General features: G+C 42.0%; 1 protein-coding gene across 4 annotated transcripts; it reads left to right on the top strand.

Moving 5' to 3' along the window:
• Nucleotides 1-882: 882 nt before the first annotated feature.
• On the top strand, nucleotides 883-13,770 carry LOC112570463 (centrosomal protein of 290 kDa-like). 4 transcript variants are annotated; one of them, XM_025248887.1, is made up of 11 exons: nucleotides 883-1,589; nucleotides 1,846-1,912; nucleotides 2,459-2,660; nucleotides 3,804-3,926; nucleotides 4,495-4,635; nucleotides 7,529-7,629; nucleotides 8,258-8,402; nucleotides 8,915-8,995; nucleotides 9,350-9,450; nucleotides 10,084-10,219; nucleotides 10,531-13,770. In XM_025248887.1, the coding sequence occupies exons 4-11, from the start codon at nucleotides 3,816-3,818 to the stop codon at nucleotides 11,077-11,079; spliced, it is 1,365 nt and encodes a 454-aa protein (XP_025104672.1). In that variant the 5' UTR covers nucleotides 883-1,589; nucleotides 1,846-1,912; nucleotides 2,459-2,660; nucleotides 3,804-3,815; the 3' UTR covers nucleotides 11,080-13,770. The 4 variants fall into 4 exon arrangements, with proteins under 4 accessions (XP_025104672.1, XP_025104671.1, XP_025104674.1 ...); XM_025248886.1 differs by having other exon boundaries at nucleotides 1,846-2,660; XM_025248889.1 differs by lacking the exons at nucleotides 1,846-1,912; nucleotides 2,459-2,660 and having other exon boundaries at nucleotides 884-1,589; nucleotides 10,531-10,915; nucleotides 12,859-13,770.
• Nucleotides 13,771-14,265: the final 495 nt, after the last annotated feature.

Below are 14,265 nucleotides of genomic sequence, written 5' to 3'. Positions count from 1 at the left end.
GCACACATCCTCTCTCTATCCCTTTCCATTTCAGCCAATATTACGTACCTGTAAAGTGAAACCCTCCACCACTTTTCCTGCTTGATGACCGCAGCTGCAAGTTCATTAATGATGAAACAGATCGATATGGATTGTAAAAAAAAAAGTATTCGTTTTACAACTCAGAGCAACATCGGGGTGTAGAGTACTTGGACTCGCGAGACCAGTTGACGCCAATAGGCGAGACGTAGGGGAGGGGGGAGGGGGAAGGGAAGGGGAACACTGGAGAGCCTAGAATTAAACTTAGGTGATTGTGATGAAAGGCATATCTTATGGTTCTATCCATAGAGGAAGGGTACAGGCACACCCGATGCCTGCTACCTTAGTGGTCATGCTTTTCTAAATCCCCTGGTGTGACAAGAATATCCTCACCTCTCTCTAACCCGGGTCGAACCATTCTTTCCTGTCAGACGGCCTTTAACAATTAACCTATGGAGACTTTGTGACTTTGTGCATACGCGACTATGTGAAACCAAACATGCGTGGGGATTCTAATAATTTATTCCGCTGTCATGTGTGGTCAATCACTGCTTAAGCGTGAGGCATGGGTGACACTATATACATTAAGAATCGACCCACCTCACGCAGCTCCCCGAAAAACCATGCAGGCGAGCGGAATGGAAAAATAACATACGACTTTCGATGTTTGTGATCACATCACCATTCACAGGCGGGTGGGGTGACGGGGGGATGGTATAAACAAGATACCCCACGATGTCATCATCACAAATGTGACCGTGATCCTAACAAGATTCGATCCGCATCTAGCAAACAAGAGTACGTGAGATTCGCTTATTATGTTCATGATTCAGGACGAACTTGTAGTGGCTTCAGAGCTGGTTTTCGTGTGTTATATTAACTACTATATCTTACTACATATAAAATCTAATGTGGCTCTCAAGAACTCAAATTTTTTCTGAAGTATTGTATTAATCGCGGTAGTGCGGAAGACTTTCAAGGGACGCCACTCGCATTGCGTTCGTGTATCGGAGCAGACGTCGCGCCGACATTAACAACTTTGTCGTCGCCAGAATCTATGATTTAAGTCTAACAGAAAAGCAGACGGCTATCGACTGTGCAACAAGCTGTGAACTCGACTGTCAACCTATCCTCGAAGCGTCGTTTCGCAAGTGCTGGGTAAATACCCACAAAAGCGCTTTGAAGTTACACATTCACCTCAGGGGTTGAGCTCGGCGACAGCTGGAAGCTGACCATGGCCGCATAAACCATTGATTTATCAGTCGCAATGGACGCTGTGTTTTGGCCCACTTAGGGTGTGACTTTGTCACTCGTGTACCTATGCATCTAATTCTACATTGAAAGTGAAGGTCTGTGTCATTTTGTGTCCAAAAGCAAAATTGATTTCAGAACTGAGAGCATCCACACGGAAATGAGACTGTAGTTCCATAGCAAAGATCAAGCAGGAACTGCTAGAAAAGGCTGAGATTTAGCCGCCTGCCGGAGAACTCCTCTCATGGGAGGATAGCAACGGTCTTTTCTTGTCGTTGTTTTAAATCATGGCAGCAACATCATCCGGTGTCGACTTGGAGGTCAGTATTGACAGTGTTGTTTGTGGCAGTGTGGATAGTGATGAATGAAGGTCTTCGTGTAGCTCTCCTTTTTTTGTTAACACCATGCAGAGAGACTCGAAGTTTGTGCAGATATATTGCAGTGGGAAGAAACAGTAGGATTCCTAGGAATGATGTAATGAGGACAGCGCTGATTAGACATTGATTTTAATTAACATGTGATTATATGCAGTTCATACTGTTAACACTATCTTATTTTATTTTTCTACCATTTCAGTTTATCAGTTGTTTGAGAGAGTGGTCTGTTATGGAAAAATCGGAATGAGAGATAGCAAATGATCGAGGTCCGTACGTGCTATTGAGTGGTCAACTACAATTCAAAAGGGCTTCTTCCTGTGAACTGTTTTTATAGTGGTTTATCGTGCTGAAATCATCGTCGCTATCGATTCCAATTATTCTTTACTGAAATTTGCTTTCAGCCATTGATTTCGTTTTATTTTTCTTGTTAAGATTGGTTGTGTTGGAAAGATGTAGTTTTGTTGTTCTTTTTATTGTTCTTGTCTTTGGGTTGTTTTTAGTTGTTGATTTGTTTGTTGATTTTTTTTTTGGTTTTGTTTGTTTGTTTGTTTGTTTGTTTGTTTTGCGTGCGAAACAACCGGCAAAGTACTACACGATTGACTAGGACGAAGATCATTTACTCGAATCATTCAGCTCTCGCTCTCTTTCTCACACACGTACACACACACACTATATATATATATAGGGGGAGAGAAAGATAAAGATAAAGAAATAAACAACATGGCGACTGTCTTTTGGAAATAACCAGAAAACAAAACAAGAAACATCTTAGATTTGTGGAGCATGAAATGCCTTCTAATTTGCCATTTCAGTTTATGGGTGACAAACTCAGCTCGCATAAAAGTGTATGTCTTGACTCCGGCACCGGTCATTGAACTCTCACAACACTGCTGTCACCCATCAAAGACTACAAGAGAAGAAATGACCTTATCAATCACTACAAAAGAGCCTTTGTTGATTTTCTGCCAGTCTCACTTTCTCACTTCAAACATTAAGAGCCGATAGTGAGCACAGGTTTGTAGACTGTAGTGATTACAACTCAATTTAACCGATGCTTGAACTACACGCGAAAGAGAAGATCTTTCTAATTAGGATTCATGTATAACGATTTATACAAATTAGTCTTTCCACCTGCCCCCTCCGTTCATTCCAATGGTTATGGAAACTGTTTTATAATCTTCAAGGTAAAAAACAAAAACGAGGGGTAGTCGATAGAAAATAAATGAATCAGGAGTACATCAAGATATATGACCATGTTGCGTGGTGCCTTCTGAAAATCATGCCTGGTTACTTTTTCCTGTTTCGACACTACTGCATTAATCAGCCAACAAGACAGTGTTCATACAGTTTACCAAAGTGACTTTTTGAGTTCGCGCTTAGATCAGCAGATAAGAAATGTCAAAATCGCTTTCGTTTGTTGAATCTTATCGGGCATCTGAATTACCTTGCAGTCTGTATCATGGCGTCAAGGAAGCAAAAATATCCGAGCAGGTACAACATATCGGCAGAAAGTTTAAAGATTCATTAGAATCGATCATTCGCTTTAAAAACCGAGCGCGTTGTATCGCCAACGCAGTGTACATTCTGTGTTTTCGTCGCGTTTGGCCAGACGACTGTGAATGTGTTTGAGATATTTGGACATTCAAGCGCCATATTTGATTTGCTTTTTAAAATGTGTGTGTGTGTGTGTGTGTGGAAGGTGTTTGCAAATATCTTGTAGAAGACCATCAAGTACTTATGGGTAAAGTTCTTATATAGTATTATCCATTTTGGCGCGTTTCAACTTCCGATTGAATATATGTCCATTTTGTTTGGTCTGTTTAATCATCCTGGCTGTAACCCAAATCACGAACTTATGCAGTATCCCTAAATGTTCACCACACGAACTAATGAATATCTAAAAAAGACCGCCTAAAAAATACGCATATATACACGTATGCACACATACATACACACATATACGAATTAGAAGACATGTTACATAAAACGATAAAACAAAGATAAAATTCTTAGCACCTCGAGCCATGCTTTATGCACTGCTTAAATATTATCGTCACTATCGTCACTAGTGTGTTTTGATCGGACAACATCATAATAGGACATGAAAGTACTTGACGCTCTACCACCAGTCATCACGTAGGTTTTTCCATTGTTCAGACATCGGCGGTCATGCCGCACACAGTCGACACGGAAGCCTGGGGCCACGAACTTCAGGTGCGAGTCGAACAGGTGGAACGTTCGCTGGCCTCGGCCACACCTTTCACCGACTTGGAACGTCAGGTAAATTGGCAGCACTGGTGTAAGTTTTTCTTGCTTATTACAAACTTTACCGTTTGTATTGCAAACTCTGTACTCTTTCAAAATCTTCAAAAATAATATTGAAGAGTTACGTTCATCGATATCAAGGATACATTTTTGTTTCGTGCAGTGGTGGGAAAACTAGTTCGCTTTAACTGGTGCCATAGTTTCTAAAAATAATGACTCGGAAACGTAACTGAATGATTGATTTTCTTTCATGTGGCGGACTAATACATTTTTATTCTCTAAACTCTTTTTCTTCCAGGGCAGCGGTGACTGTGTGTGCGTGTGCGCGCGTGTAGGTAGCAGTGGCTATAGATGTAAAAAAACACGAAGCAGCAGATGCTTTTAACGGTTTTGTGGTCTAATGGACACACATTTCAAACGAGAAACAATTTGGCGTGAAATTACAGCCCTCCGACATGTCAGAAAATCCAGGTTGCAGATGCAAGTGCCTGCAGAGGCCTTGTGTCAGTGACTACCTCATGACTGGCCATGTTGTTAATTCACCGCAATTTTAATTCGCCGAGTTGCCTATGTTTGGTTGCAGGCAGACATACCCGACGACGGAAACGACCAAACGGCAGAAATGCTGTGGAACGCCATTGTCAATCATCGCTCGCTCTTTCGTCGTGAAGTACTGCGCTTGCGCAAAGAGCTCGACGATTTTCGTCACTTTTGCAAGGAGCAGGTCAGCAGGAAATCTCGCTCACTGTTGTCCCCATTTCTCAATCTACTTGCACTGCGACCGATCCTAAAAAAAATCGTCTGTAATGTTTGATGAGATCGATAGCAATCGTACAGATCCTGATGTTAGCTGCCGTTTGTATCGTCCAGTGTCGGATGGGTGGGACAAGGGGACCGCGGAAAAAAATGTGCTCAATCCTTTGATTACTGAGAAGTAAAAACTCTGTATTTTTTATTTTTTATTTTAATCTTTAATTTATGCAGTTAAAGAATACGTTTACAGAGATTTTTTGAGCAGAAATATTTTTGCATAAAATAAGTTTTGCATGTAGTGCCACATTAAAATTACTGGGAAACAAGCTAGGAAACCATCTTCAAAAACGTTGTTAGTCACCAAAACCTGTAGTTATAAAATAGCTTTTAAAAAGTTGTTTCTGAAAGCCCGGATAGATGCCTTTTTATCCTAAAAACAAGAAATGTTAGCCATTTGCTTTTTTTAATTGTGGTACGATTTAGCAGACACACACACACACACAAAAAAAAAAACCCAAAAAAATGACCTTCGAGGCAGTTTATAATTGCTTAGGGAGATTTTTTGATAAGCTATGATAACAGCAACCTTCAGTTCAAACAAAGCAAAACAGTTCTCTTTTAACCGGTCAAGCTGGGAAACAATTCCCCTGAGTGACTGCATTAGTAACTACCCCTGGGGAAGCATTAGAAGACCCGCGTTCATAGCCTCTGCAAGAGTTTTATGTTTGTGATTTTGATTGGACGAAACGCTTGACTGCGCGTGCATTTGTGTGAACACGGCTGCGTTTTTGTGCTTGCAAACAACGGATTGATCTGTTTACGCTGAAAACGGGATGGGCAAAACAAACAAGCGAAAAAAGAAATGACACTATGTATGCTCAAACGCACGTTGGTCTGAGTTATTGTTCAACGGATGTAAACGCGAAAACGAATACACTCACCAATACACACGCACTACGTGGCATACTAATATATAATTTTATATATATATTTGTATGAATATATATATATCATACCCCTCAAGGGGTGGGGGGAGTGAATAAAAATAAATGTCAAAAACGTCGAAATGTAAAAAAAATACTGAACAGCTATTTTTGGGTTATGAATAACCCACTAACTTGGCAGTGACAACGAAAATCTCTTTCAGAGAGCTTAATGAGGAGGGCTTTGCTTGCGGGCAATGGCGAAATTGGTGCACTCTAGTAGTGATTCGTTCAACCGCGAGTGATGGGAGTGACCAGTGGATATTGATTATCCGCCATCCAATATTTGACTTCATGAGTGAGCTGTGTTCACCTGACCCCTTTCATCGATACTCTGTCTTAGTGCTGGTCTTATCTGTCGTACAGGTCCAGGATAATCAAATGATAGACAAATTATGCAATTAATGTTCCATATTAATTTATTTAGTTGCTTAGATTGAAAGTGCATGTAATTATAGCTTATACTTTTTATATTATTGGTGTAATTATCAGCAGGGCTCTGGCTTTCCTGTTCTTGAAATATTCTATTGTCCTGGATCCTGGGAAGTTACTCAGTGTGTCACCATGGTTATGCAATATCGAGAAACTTTGTCAGGCCGCGCTCGAAGCATAAGCACCTGCACATCCGGTGCACGTGTTAAGAAAATAATAACTTGGGGTGAGAAGATCCACTTATTGTTTCAAAACACTCACTCGATTGTATTCTGCCGGCCATTGGAGTACTCCTAGGAAAATTAAGGCCAGGTTTAGGTGTGCCTCTAAGAGACCCCTGTGTGTGTGTGTGCGCGCACACAAGGGCACCACGTGCACCATGTGAGCACCAGGTGCTATACTCACGGTTTGTAATATTGTGTCGGCAGGTTCAGACCTTTCTTCCTCTCGTCCGCTAAAGCTGGACTCACGCACTGTGACTGTCCAATGAAGAAAACAGTAAAACAAAAAAAACAACAACCCCCCCCCCCAAAAAAAAAAAACAAAACAAAACAAACAAACAAACAAAACAGTCGTCATCACGAGCACAAATTGAGATTTGATTTTGTCACAATTAGGATCTGTTCTTCTTTGTCGAATCCTAGTTTAGTGATAGCCTCCACATCTTTCCTCAAGATCAAAGTGACAGTAGACCACTTCCATTTCTCAAGTTATTGTTAGATAGGTTTAAGATGTGTTTGAGTAATTTCTTCTTTATTCTAACGGTTACATCACAGGCGCTATGCATAAGGGTCTGTTTTAAGCTTTTGCCTTTTAATATTTTGTTCTTTCTTGGTTTATTTGTAATTGTTCCAGATCGAGCTTTCTTGACTTTAAGTCTCTTTGCTACACTAGTCCTGTGAAAACAGTATCGTCCTTACATCCACCCCCACTTTGACCCTGTGTACAAACTGCCAAGGCAACAATAATAAAGCCGTTCGGCAGTATGAGAAGACTGATCATACTGAAAGATTAGATTACTGGCATAATCAGTACTAGATACAATTCTATTTATATTTCGCCATGAAAATTTAAAGCATTGAAACTTAAGCCCTTTTTTCTTGATGATCTGTTTAACTGATCATGCTCTCTTTCTCTCGCTCTCAAAGTGAGACACCCGAGGTCAGATTGTTACATCATTAAAGCGAGCGCTGACTTCATCCCTTTTACATGTAGGTTTATGTGTGTCTACGTTAAAGGCATATTTTTCTATTTTATTCATAAAACAACTATTCTTTTATATTTGTTCAGATAATAATATTTTTATAAGGTATAACCTTTATCCAGAAGCCAACTAAAGATCGGGAAAGAGAACAAGAATTTTTTTTAAGTAGTTTCAAAAAAGCCTTTCATTATATTTCCGTCCCGACTAGATCATCAATTTGGCCATCTGCGTACTCATTTTTTCAGATTCAACGACGGGTCGAGGAGATAAAAGAATATCTTCCGCAATGCCAGGAGAACGTAACTGCCAGACGAGACGTCACAGAGAACAGAGAAAGCTCAGTCACGTGAGTCGTTCGTCGAATCATAAAACTCGCCATAAACTCTCGAGTTACCTTTCCCTGAACCTTGCCTGTTTGTCTCTTTCAGATTTAATGAGTCTGGCAGACGGAGTGATAGTTTGGAATGGCATTCCTAGGTTTAGCGGTTTATTTTGCAGTTATACTGTCGCTAGAATGAAGACAGGGCAGCGAAACGACTTCAGTGAGCTTCGTGTAGGAAGAGAAGATGTAACTTTTCGACACACAACGCCATTTAAGGCATCAACGGCGATGCAAGATAAAATGCATCGTCGGTTAGGAGCTAATTGATTCAGGGAAAAAAATGGGAATAAATCCCCAGTGCTTGGCAACGCTAAATCCAAGGTTTTGCCTCAGGAAACTGGTTGGTAACACAAATTGTTTTGATGGGGAAAATTAAACAAGGACAATACTATATAGCCATGTTTTTCCTTCTTTTTTTTTTTTTCTTTCTCTCTCTCTGGCAATGTGGGTTTGTCTTCACGGCGATTTCTAAGTAAACTGTGGACTGAAAGCTACTCACTCCTTTCTTTGCTAACCCATTCTTCTTACACAGCTGTAGATAAGAATAAAACTAGCGTGGTGTTTATTTGGTGGTCCTGGCTGCATGTGGCAGGGCTAAACTAAACCAAGGCTTGGCCTCGCAGGATGCAGAGAAGTGGAAGCGGCTGCAAAGAATGCAAGATTGTGAAGCAGAGCTGATGGCTAAGGAGGAATCTTTAGCAGCCAAACGACGAGACCTTCTTCAGTATGAACAAGAGGTTGGAAAGCATCCTTTCGAGGTCTAAAATAATACATGTGCGATAGATTAGATTAGAAGTCAGATTTAGACAGGTGGAAAGAAAGGGAAAAATATAGAGATGGAGTGAAGAAAGAAATACTTTTGTAATGTCAGGGTTCAGCAGCAGCAGATGGGAGTTTTAAAGATTCATCAGGTACCTTAAAGAAAGAAACAGTAAAAAAGGTCCAATATCAGGAAAAGTTGTTTACTTACACACGTATACAGGCAAACGCACTTACACACACCTGCAGGCACGCACGCACGCACACATGCAGCAGACAGTAGTGAGGAGACATCGAGTGTCTGAAAGAAAAAAGTAAGAAAGGTCCAAAAACCAGAAAAAGATGTTTACTTGCACAGGCGCGCGTACACACATGCACGCACTCGTGCGCGCGCTCACACACAGACATATATGTACAGACACGCACATGTATGAATAGACTCAGCATAAGGCACACAAAGACATGAAATCACTGGTGACTACTTCTGCAGATCATTGAGGTAGAGAGTATGCTGAACCACCGTCACACCATCTGCGAGAGACGTCAGCAAACACTGGCTGCCCTTGACGAGGTAAGGCCCAATCCTTCGTCCTTTTTCGTCATCCTCGTCGTTGCCACCAGCCCATCACCATTGTCTTCGAATCCAGCGCGACTCTCATTGGCATGTTTGTAGTATAGCTCGCGCACAGTTCCCGCAACACTGTGGAGATTTAGAATATGTGGACCTGGTTTAATGGATCTGTTAGCAAGATGTCTGGCTGTAACGGCTTGATTTACTGAGTGGATTCCACCTCTGTATTTAAGGCGTATTAGATGAAAACTGTTTATTGCACTATCCTGCTTTCTTTGCGCTGTTTTAATTTCTTAGTTTGTGTTTTGTGTGTGTGTGTGTGTGTGCGCGCGTACATGCGTGTTTGTGAGACAGGAACTAGAAGTTCTCAGGGGAGAGATGGAGCACAAGCATGTGCACCTGCAGACCAGTGGTGTGATTCCAGAAACGACAGCTGACCGGGCCCGCAAGAACTGGTCAGTAAAAACTAAGCACTAAGCAAGCAGTCAATATGCATCAGAATTATCGCAGATTGTAGGGGCGTTGTCTACCTGAGCTAATATACTTCATAAGCTAATATACTTGTTAAGTGAACAAGTAAGTGTGCTGGATAAAGCTAGTGTTAGAGAATATGGGTTGTCATGTCTGCTGATCGTATTCCTGTCACCATATTCCTGTCACCATAACAACAACATATGGTCACATTATTTTTAGATATCGTGCAGCAAAACACTCCTTCCATACCCGCCACCTACCCACCATTGAATGCACTAAAGACACCTCTTCTTTGAGCATTTATCCTATCAACAGTGTACACAATGCTGTTATATCTTCAAACTTTCCTACTCGTCTCTCTCGGCAGAATCACGATATGTCTTTGCGTTTTCTTGATTTGTCTTTTATTGGTCCTCTTTTATTCGTCATCAGTTCTGTTGTTTATCCTTTCGTCCTTTGTATGTTGTCCATATCTCGTTCTTGTCTCAAGTGCCAAGAGCACGCTCCTTACGAGCGTGAATATCGTTCTATAAATCATGCGGCGTTAATGTTGTTGTTGTTGCTGTTGTTGTTGTTGTTGTTGTTGTTGTTATGTCATATTGCCGCAATCACAGGGAGGTCATTCGGAGGAACTTGCTGGACAGACAACATCTACTGGAGGCGACAGTCAACAAATACCGTTCCGAGCTGGCTGCCGCCACTTCCGCCCTGGCAGGCAAGGACATCATCATTGCGCAGCTCCACAAACAAGTGAGCACCGACGAAGTTCTGCAGATAACATCTAGATGTGTCGATAAGCGCAGTTTTTTTCTGGTTTATTACCCTTGAAGTCTTGTCGATCTTTTAAAGTTTACGGTCCTATTCAGAAGTTCAAACTCTCCGCCTCTCTCTCGACGACGGCACGCAGAAGAAAAATGAAAAATAAACATAATTAAAGAAGAGAGAAGTTGATGATTTATTGATTGATGCTTTAAAGTTTGATGATGAGGAGGAGGTGGAGAAGAAGAAAATGAAAGAAGAGAATATTTACTATTGAAATTAGAATCTTGACCTCTGTGCAGTTGACTGACCTTCGAGAACACCTTGAAGGACAGGACAGTAAGTTTGAGCAGATGGAATCCCAGCTGCTCCTTGGTTGTGCAGAGGGCCATCCTCTCCAGAACGGGGTATCACGCGGGACAAACGCCTCCCAGCTGCTCGCTGTGCCCACCTCCGACTACATCCAGACCCGCCGGCGCTCCCGCGACTTGACCTCGAGGCCACGGGTATCCCCGTCCCCAAGCGTACGGAGAGAATCTCTTCGCGAACGACCGAACACTCAATGGAGGTCCTCCCATGGTAGCCAGGATGCGTGGCTGACGATTCCCCAGAATGTGAACACCGAAGAAACGTTTTTAACAACTCGCAGACCAAGGTCCAGAGCATTAAGCGTCGATGTGTCGCCAGGTAGCGCTCGCAAGTTGTCGACCGGATCTTCTCGATTTTCCTATAGGGACAGGACCCGAAAGGACAGTTCCAACTACAGCAACGGCACTGCCAACAACCAGCTGTACGTTTCGGCCATGCGAAAGGACAGCGTGCAGGAAAGTTCGACTTGCAAGATCATGTGACCGGCACATGACTGACCAACTTTCTTTACTTCGCGTTTGTCTATCTTTCTTCGTAGTTGTTCGATCGAAAAGGGTACAGGGCAAAAGTTCAGAAATTCCCTGCAGAGAGGGCAGGTAGACGCAAGTTGCACCTATTCCTGTCTTGTTTTCCATTCGGCGCCGTTGTCTGTTCCTAGGTGCTGTAGCTTTGCCAAGACTGATTTACCAGATTGTGTCAGAGGACAGGTCTTCTAGTTCATTTTCCCCTCAGTTGGCAGACGACTGGCAGACTGCACGACTATAGTGCAATTAACGCAAAATATCTACTGTAGTCTGTAGCCAATCGAATTCAGATTCAAGCAGTCGGGCCAGTGTCGATATTTTTCCCTGCTGAAAATCATCTGAAGCGTGTTGATGGGAGAAGAGCTGAGTTTAGAACTTCCGACGACCATTCTTTGCAGCGCATTTCTGTTCGTGAGAAGTTTTCATTCGCCTTACAAAGGAGGTTTCTTTGTCTTCAATCAATAATCTGTTATCCCTATCCGCATGTAAAAATAATTCTTTTCATCCCGCAACTCAGTGGACGATCTGTAAATGCTTTTTATCCCTCAGATAATCTTCCATCTTTAACCACTGAATACTCAATTAAATTTCCATCCTAGAACATTTCATTTACCCCAGCCACTCTCATTTCCATTGCTTAAGTTGCTTACTTTTTGTCCGATCTTCGTTAAATCCACATTCCTTCGTCGTTGATTTTTCTTTAACAATGCACATGACTCTAGTTTTCATTCAAGCGGACGAACCTCGTTTTTAAAATTTTCACTTAGAAATCATTGCAAGGTGCATAGCGAGAATGTGTTCAACTCCAATACCAATCTCAGAATCGATCTCTTCGTAAGATGCTTGTTATCGAATGCACGTTGAGAGAAAAAAAAAAAAACCTGCTTCATTCTCGTCCTACTGTGCCAAGTAGAGCAAGCACTCTGCGAGAGCTCAAAATAAAACCGTGGTGTGCGCACACGTAGTGGCTAACCTGCCTAAAACTGATCGGATTCTAGAGCTAAATACCTTTCTTCATCAATATTGTGGTAGACGATCTACTTTGAAAAGAAAATGTTTTCACCTCGATGTTGAGGATAGCAGCCACGGAGCATGCGTAAACAAAATTAGATGTGGCTAGGGCTGTTACCTGGCGCCATTGTGGAGATTTGTTGGAGCAAGTGACCAGAGTTCGTTGTTTACATATGTGTGCGACGCCATTCACTTGTTATGCCTCAAGTGGAGAGAAGCAGTAGTTCAGAAGACTTGTATGTTTTCATTTTGTCTCTTTGTAGATTCATGTACCTTTCAAGTTCTTTTCTTATTTCTTTGTTTTGCTTTTGTATGCGTGAATGCATGTTTTTATGAGATCTATAGCAACATGCGGAACATAAAACATAATACGTGTGAGCTTCAACTCCCCAGCAGACGGTTCAACAGAACATATATTCTTAGCTTAACCACCGTTACGCAACAAAATTGTTTTCCTTTTTTTTTTTTTTCATTTGAACAGTTTATAGGTCGTTAATTCTTTTGGTTCCATTTTTTTCTCTCTCAAACGCTAAGATATGAACCTTGACAATCCCCACGAAGTTCTATATTTTGCATTAATGACCCGACCTTCTTTCATTAACCGTCTTTCAATACCGCTACAGCTTCAATGGCTAATTTATTTCAGATTCAATCATGAATTACATAACTTGCTGCCGGTCTTCTGCAGCAGTGCTTTATATTAATCTTGCGTATGATTTATGTCAGGCACAAGATAGAGAAGGATGGAGTACGGGTAGATACCAGCGGGTGTATACAAATCCTGCCAGCCACCTCACGGTGTTTTTCTTTACTCGTGACCTGTGAGGTCAGAGTGGCATGAATAACAGATATGAAGGAGGGATCAAGATCTTGTCGACGAGACTGGACAGGTGGAGGATGAAGTTAAGTGCTGATACCTAATCGTTGTCCAGGGAGGAGTTTGGGGCTGGATGAATGATCCAGTCCTTGTTGGTTATACGGATGTTCTTTGGTGCTTGGTCATGTCGTGTGAAAGAGGGACGTCCTTTGGAACGGGAACGACACAATTCAGATGTAATTTGTTGTCTCAAGAGACATGCAGAAAGTCGGTGAAGGGAGCTAGCGTTTGGGGGGAGGGGCGGGGGCCAGGAGGGAGGTGAGCATGAGCGCGCAGGCAGGTGCATGCTTGCATAACCTCAACAGTGCAGCAGACATTTATGTATTCTCATATGTTACGTGTACCTGTTTGCAATTTTAGCCGCTAATTTAAGAGTTCACCTTTGGCAAGCGCTTGTATCTTAATTCGTTAATTTGTTTACCTTGGCGATCCTGTTAGTGCAGGCGAGTTTTCCTGAGTTTTCTATGTTCATTGTGTTTGTACCAGGTAAGAAGGCCTTCTCGATGAAATATTGTTATTCCCAAAAAAGCGTCGCGATGACTTTGTACCTCAGTGTCAAACTATGCATCCTGTTCTCTCAATCGTCACTATTAAGTCTGTATACATCCATGTCGAACTTTGCGATGCAAACCGTAACAGTTTTTAACAATGGTAACTGTTATAAATTTGGTATCTGTGATGGTAAAAAAAGCTGCTGATTTATTGCATCTCTTCCTTGCTTTTGTTTCAACGCCTCATTAAAATATGCTTTAAATGATGTTTCAAAGTGGCAAAGTAAAAGGAAGAATGGTTCACTGTGTTTGTGCAGACGGAATAAATGGAGAAAGCGCAATGCCTTCTGCTGCAACGATGCGAAAGCCATTCATTTTCTACCTTTTGAACAAATTCGTCAAGCCTGTAAGCCTGTGAGACCATTTACCGCTTTCTTACCTCTGGTGAAAAAGAGGGAGAGTCGCGAATACACAGTGCACCGTGCGAACTTCTGCCGAGCATAAATTGTGTGCAGATAATCAAGACGGTCACGTGGTTGGGCACGCACGTGCCCTCATCAGAGAAACATGTGCTTCATCATACCACCCGCGTGCGTCCTCGGAGAGTGCCGGAATGTGAGCAATGTGATCGCCTAGTCGGTGATTTCCCTTAACTCATGAATGCAGCGCCCCCTGATACACGCAGGTTCTCGTGTGTGTGTGTGTAGAGAGAGAGAGAAAAAAGTAAAACAATGAATTAAATGGAAAGAGAACTAAAGAACGACA

This window comes from Pomacea canaliculata, linkage group LG8, assembly GCF_003073045.1.
Source record: "Pomacea canaliculata isolate SZHN2017 linkage group LG8, ASM307304v1, whole genome shotgun sequence".
Classification (NCBI taxonomy): domain Eukaryota; kingdom Metazoa; phylum Mollusca; class Gastropoda; order Architaenioglossa; family Ampullariidae; genus Pomacea; species Pomacea canaliculata.
The sequence above is the reverse complement of the archived record's forward strand: the minus strand, read 5'-3'. Positions and strand labels throughout refer to the sequence as shown.

Bases quoted from the DNA above. Each gene is read 5' to 3' on its own strand.
- LOC112570463 (XM_025248885.1), top strand. From the start codon at position 1,557: ATGGCAGCAACATCATCCGGTGTCGACTTGGAG. The intron at 1,590-3,803 runs GTCAGTATTGAC...TCCATTGTTCAG, and splicing joins CATCCGGTGTCGACTTGGAG to ACATCGGCGGTCATGCCGCA. The intron at 8,403-8,914 runs GTTGGAAAGCAT...CTACTTCTGCAG, and splicing joins TTCTTCAGTATGAACAAGAG to ATCATTGAGGTAGAGAGTAT.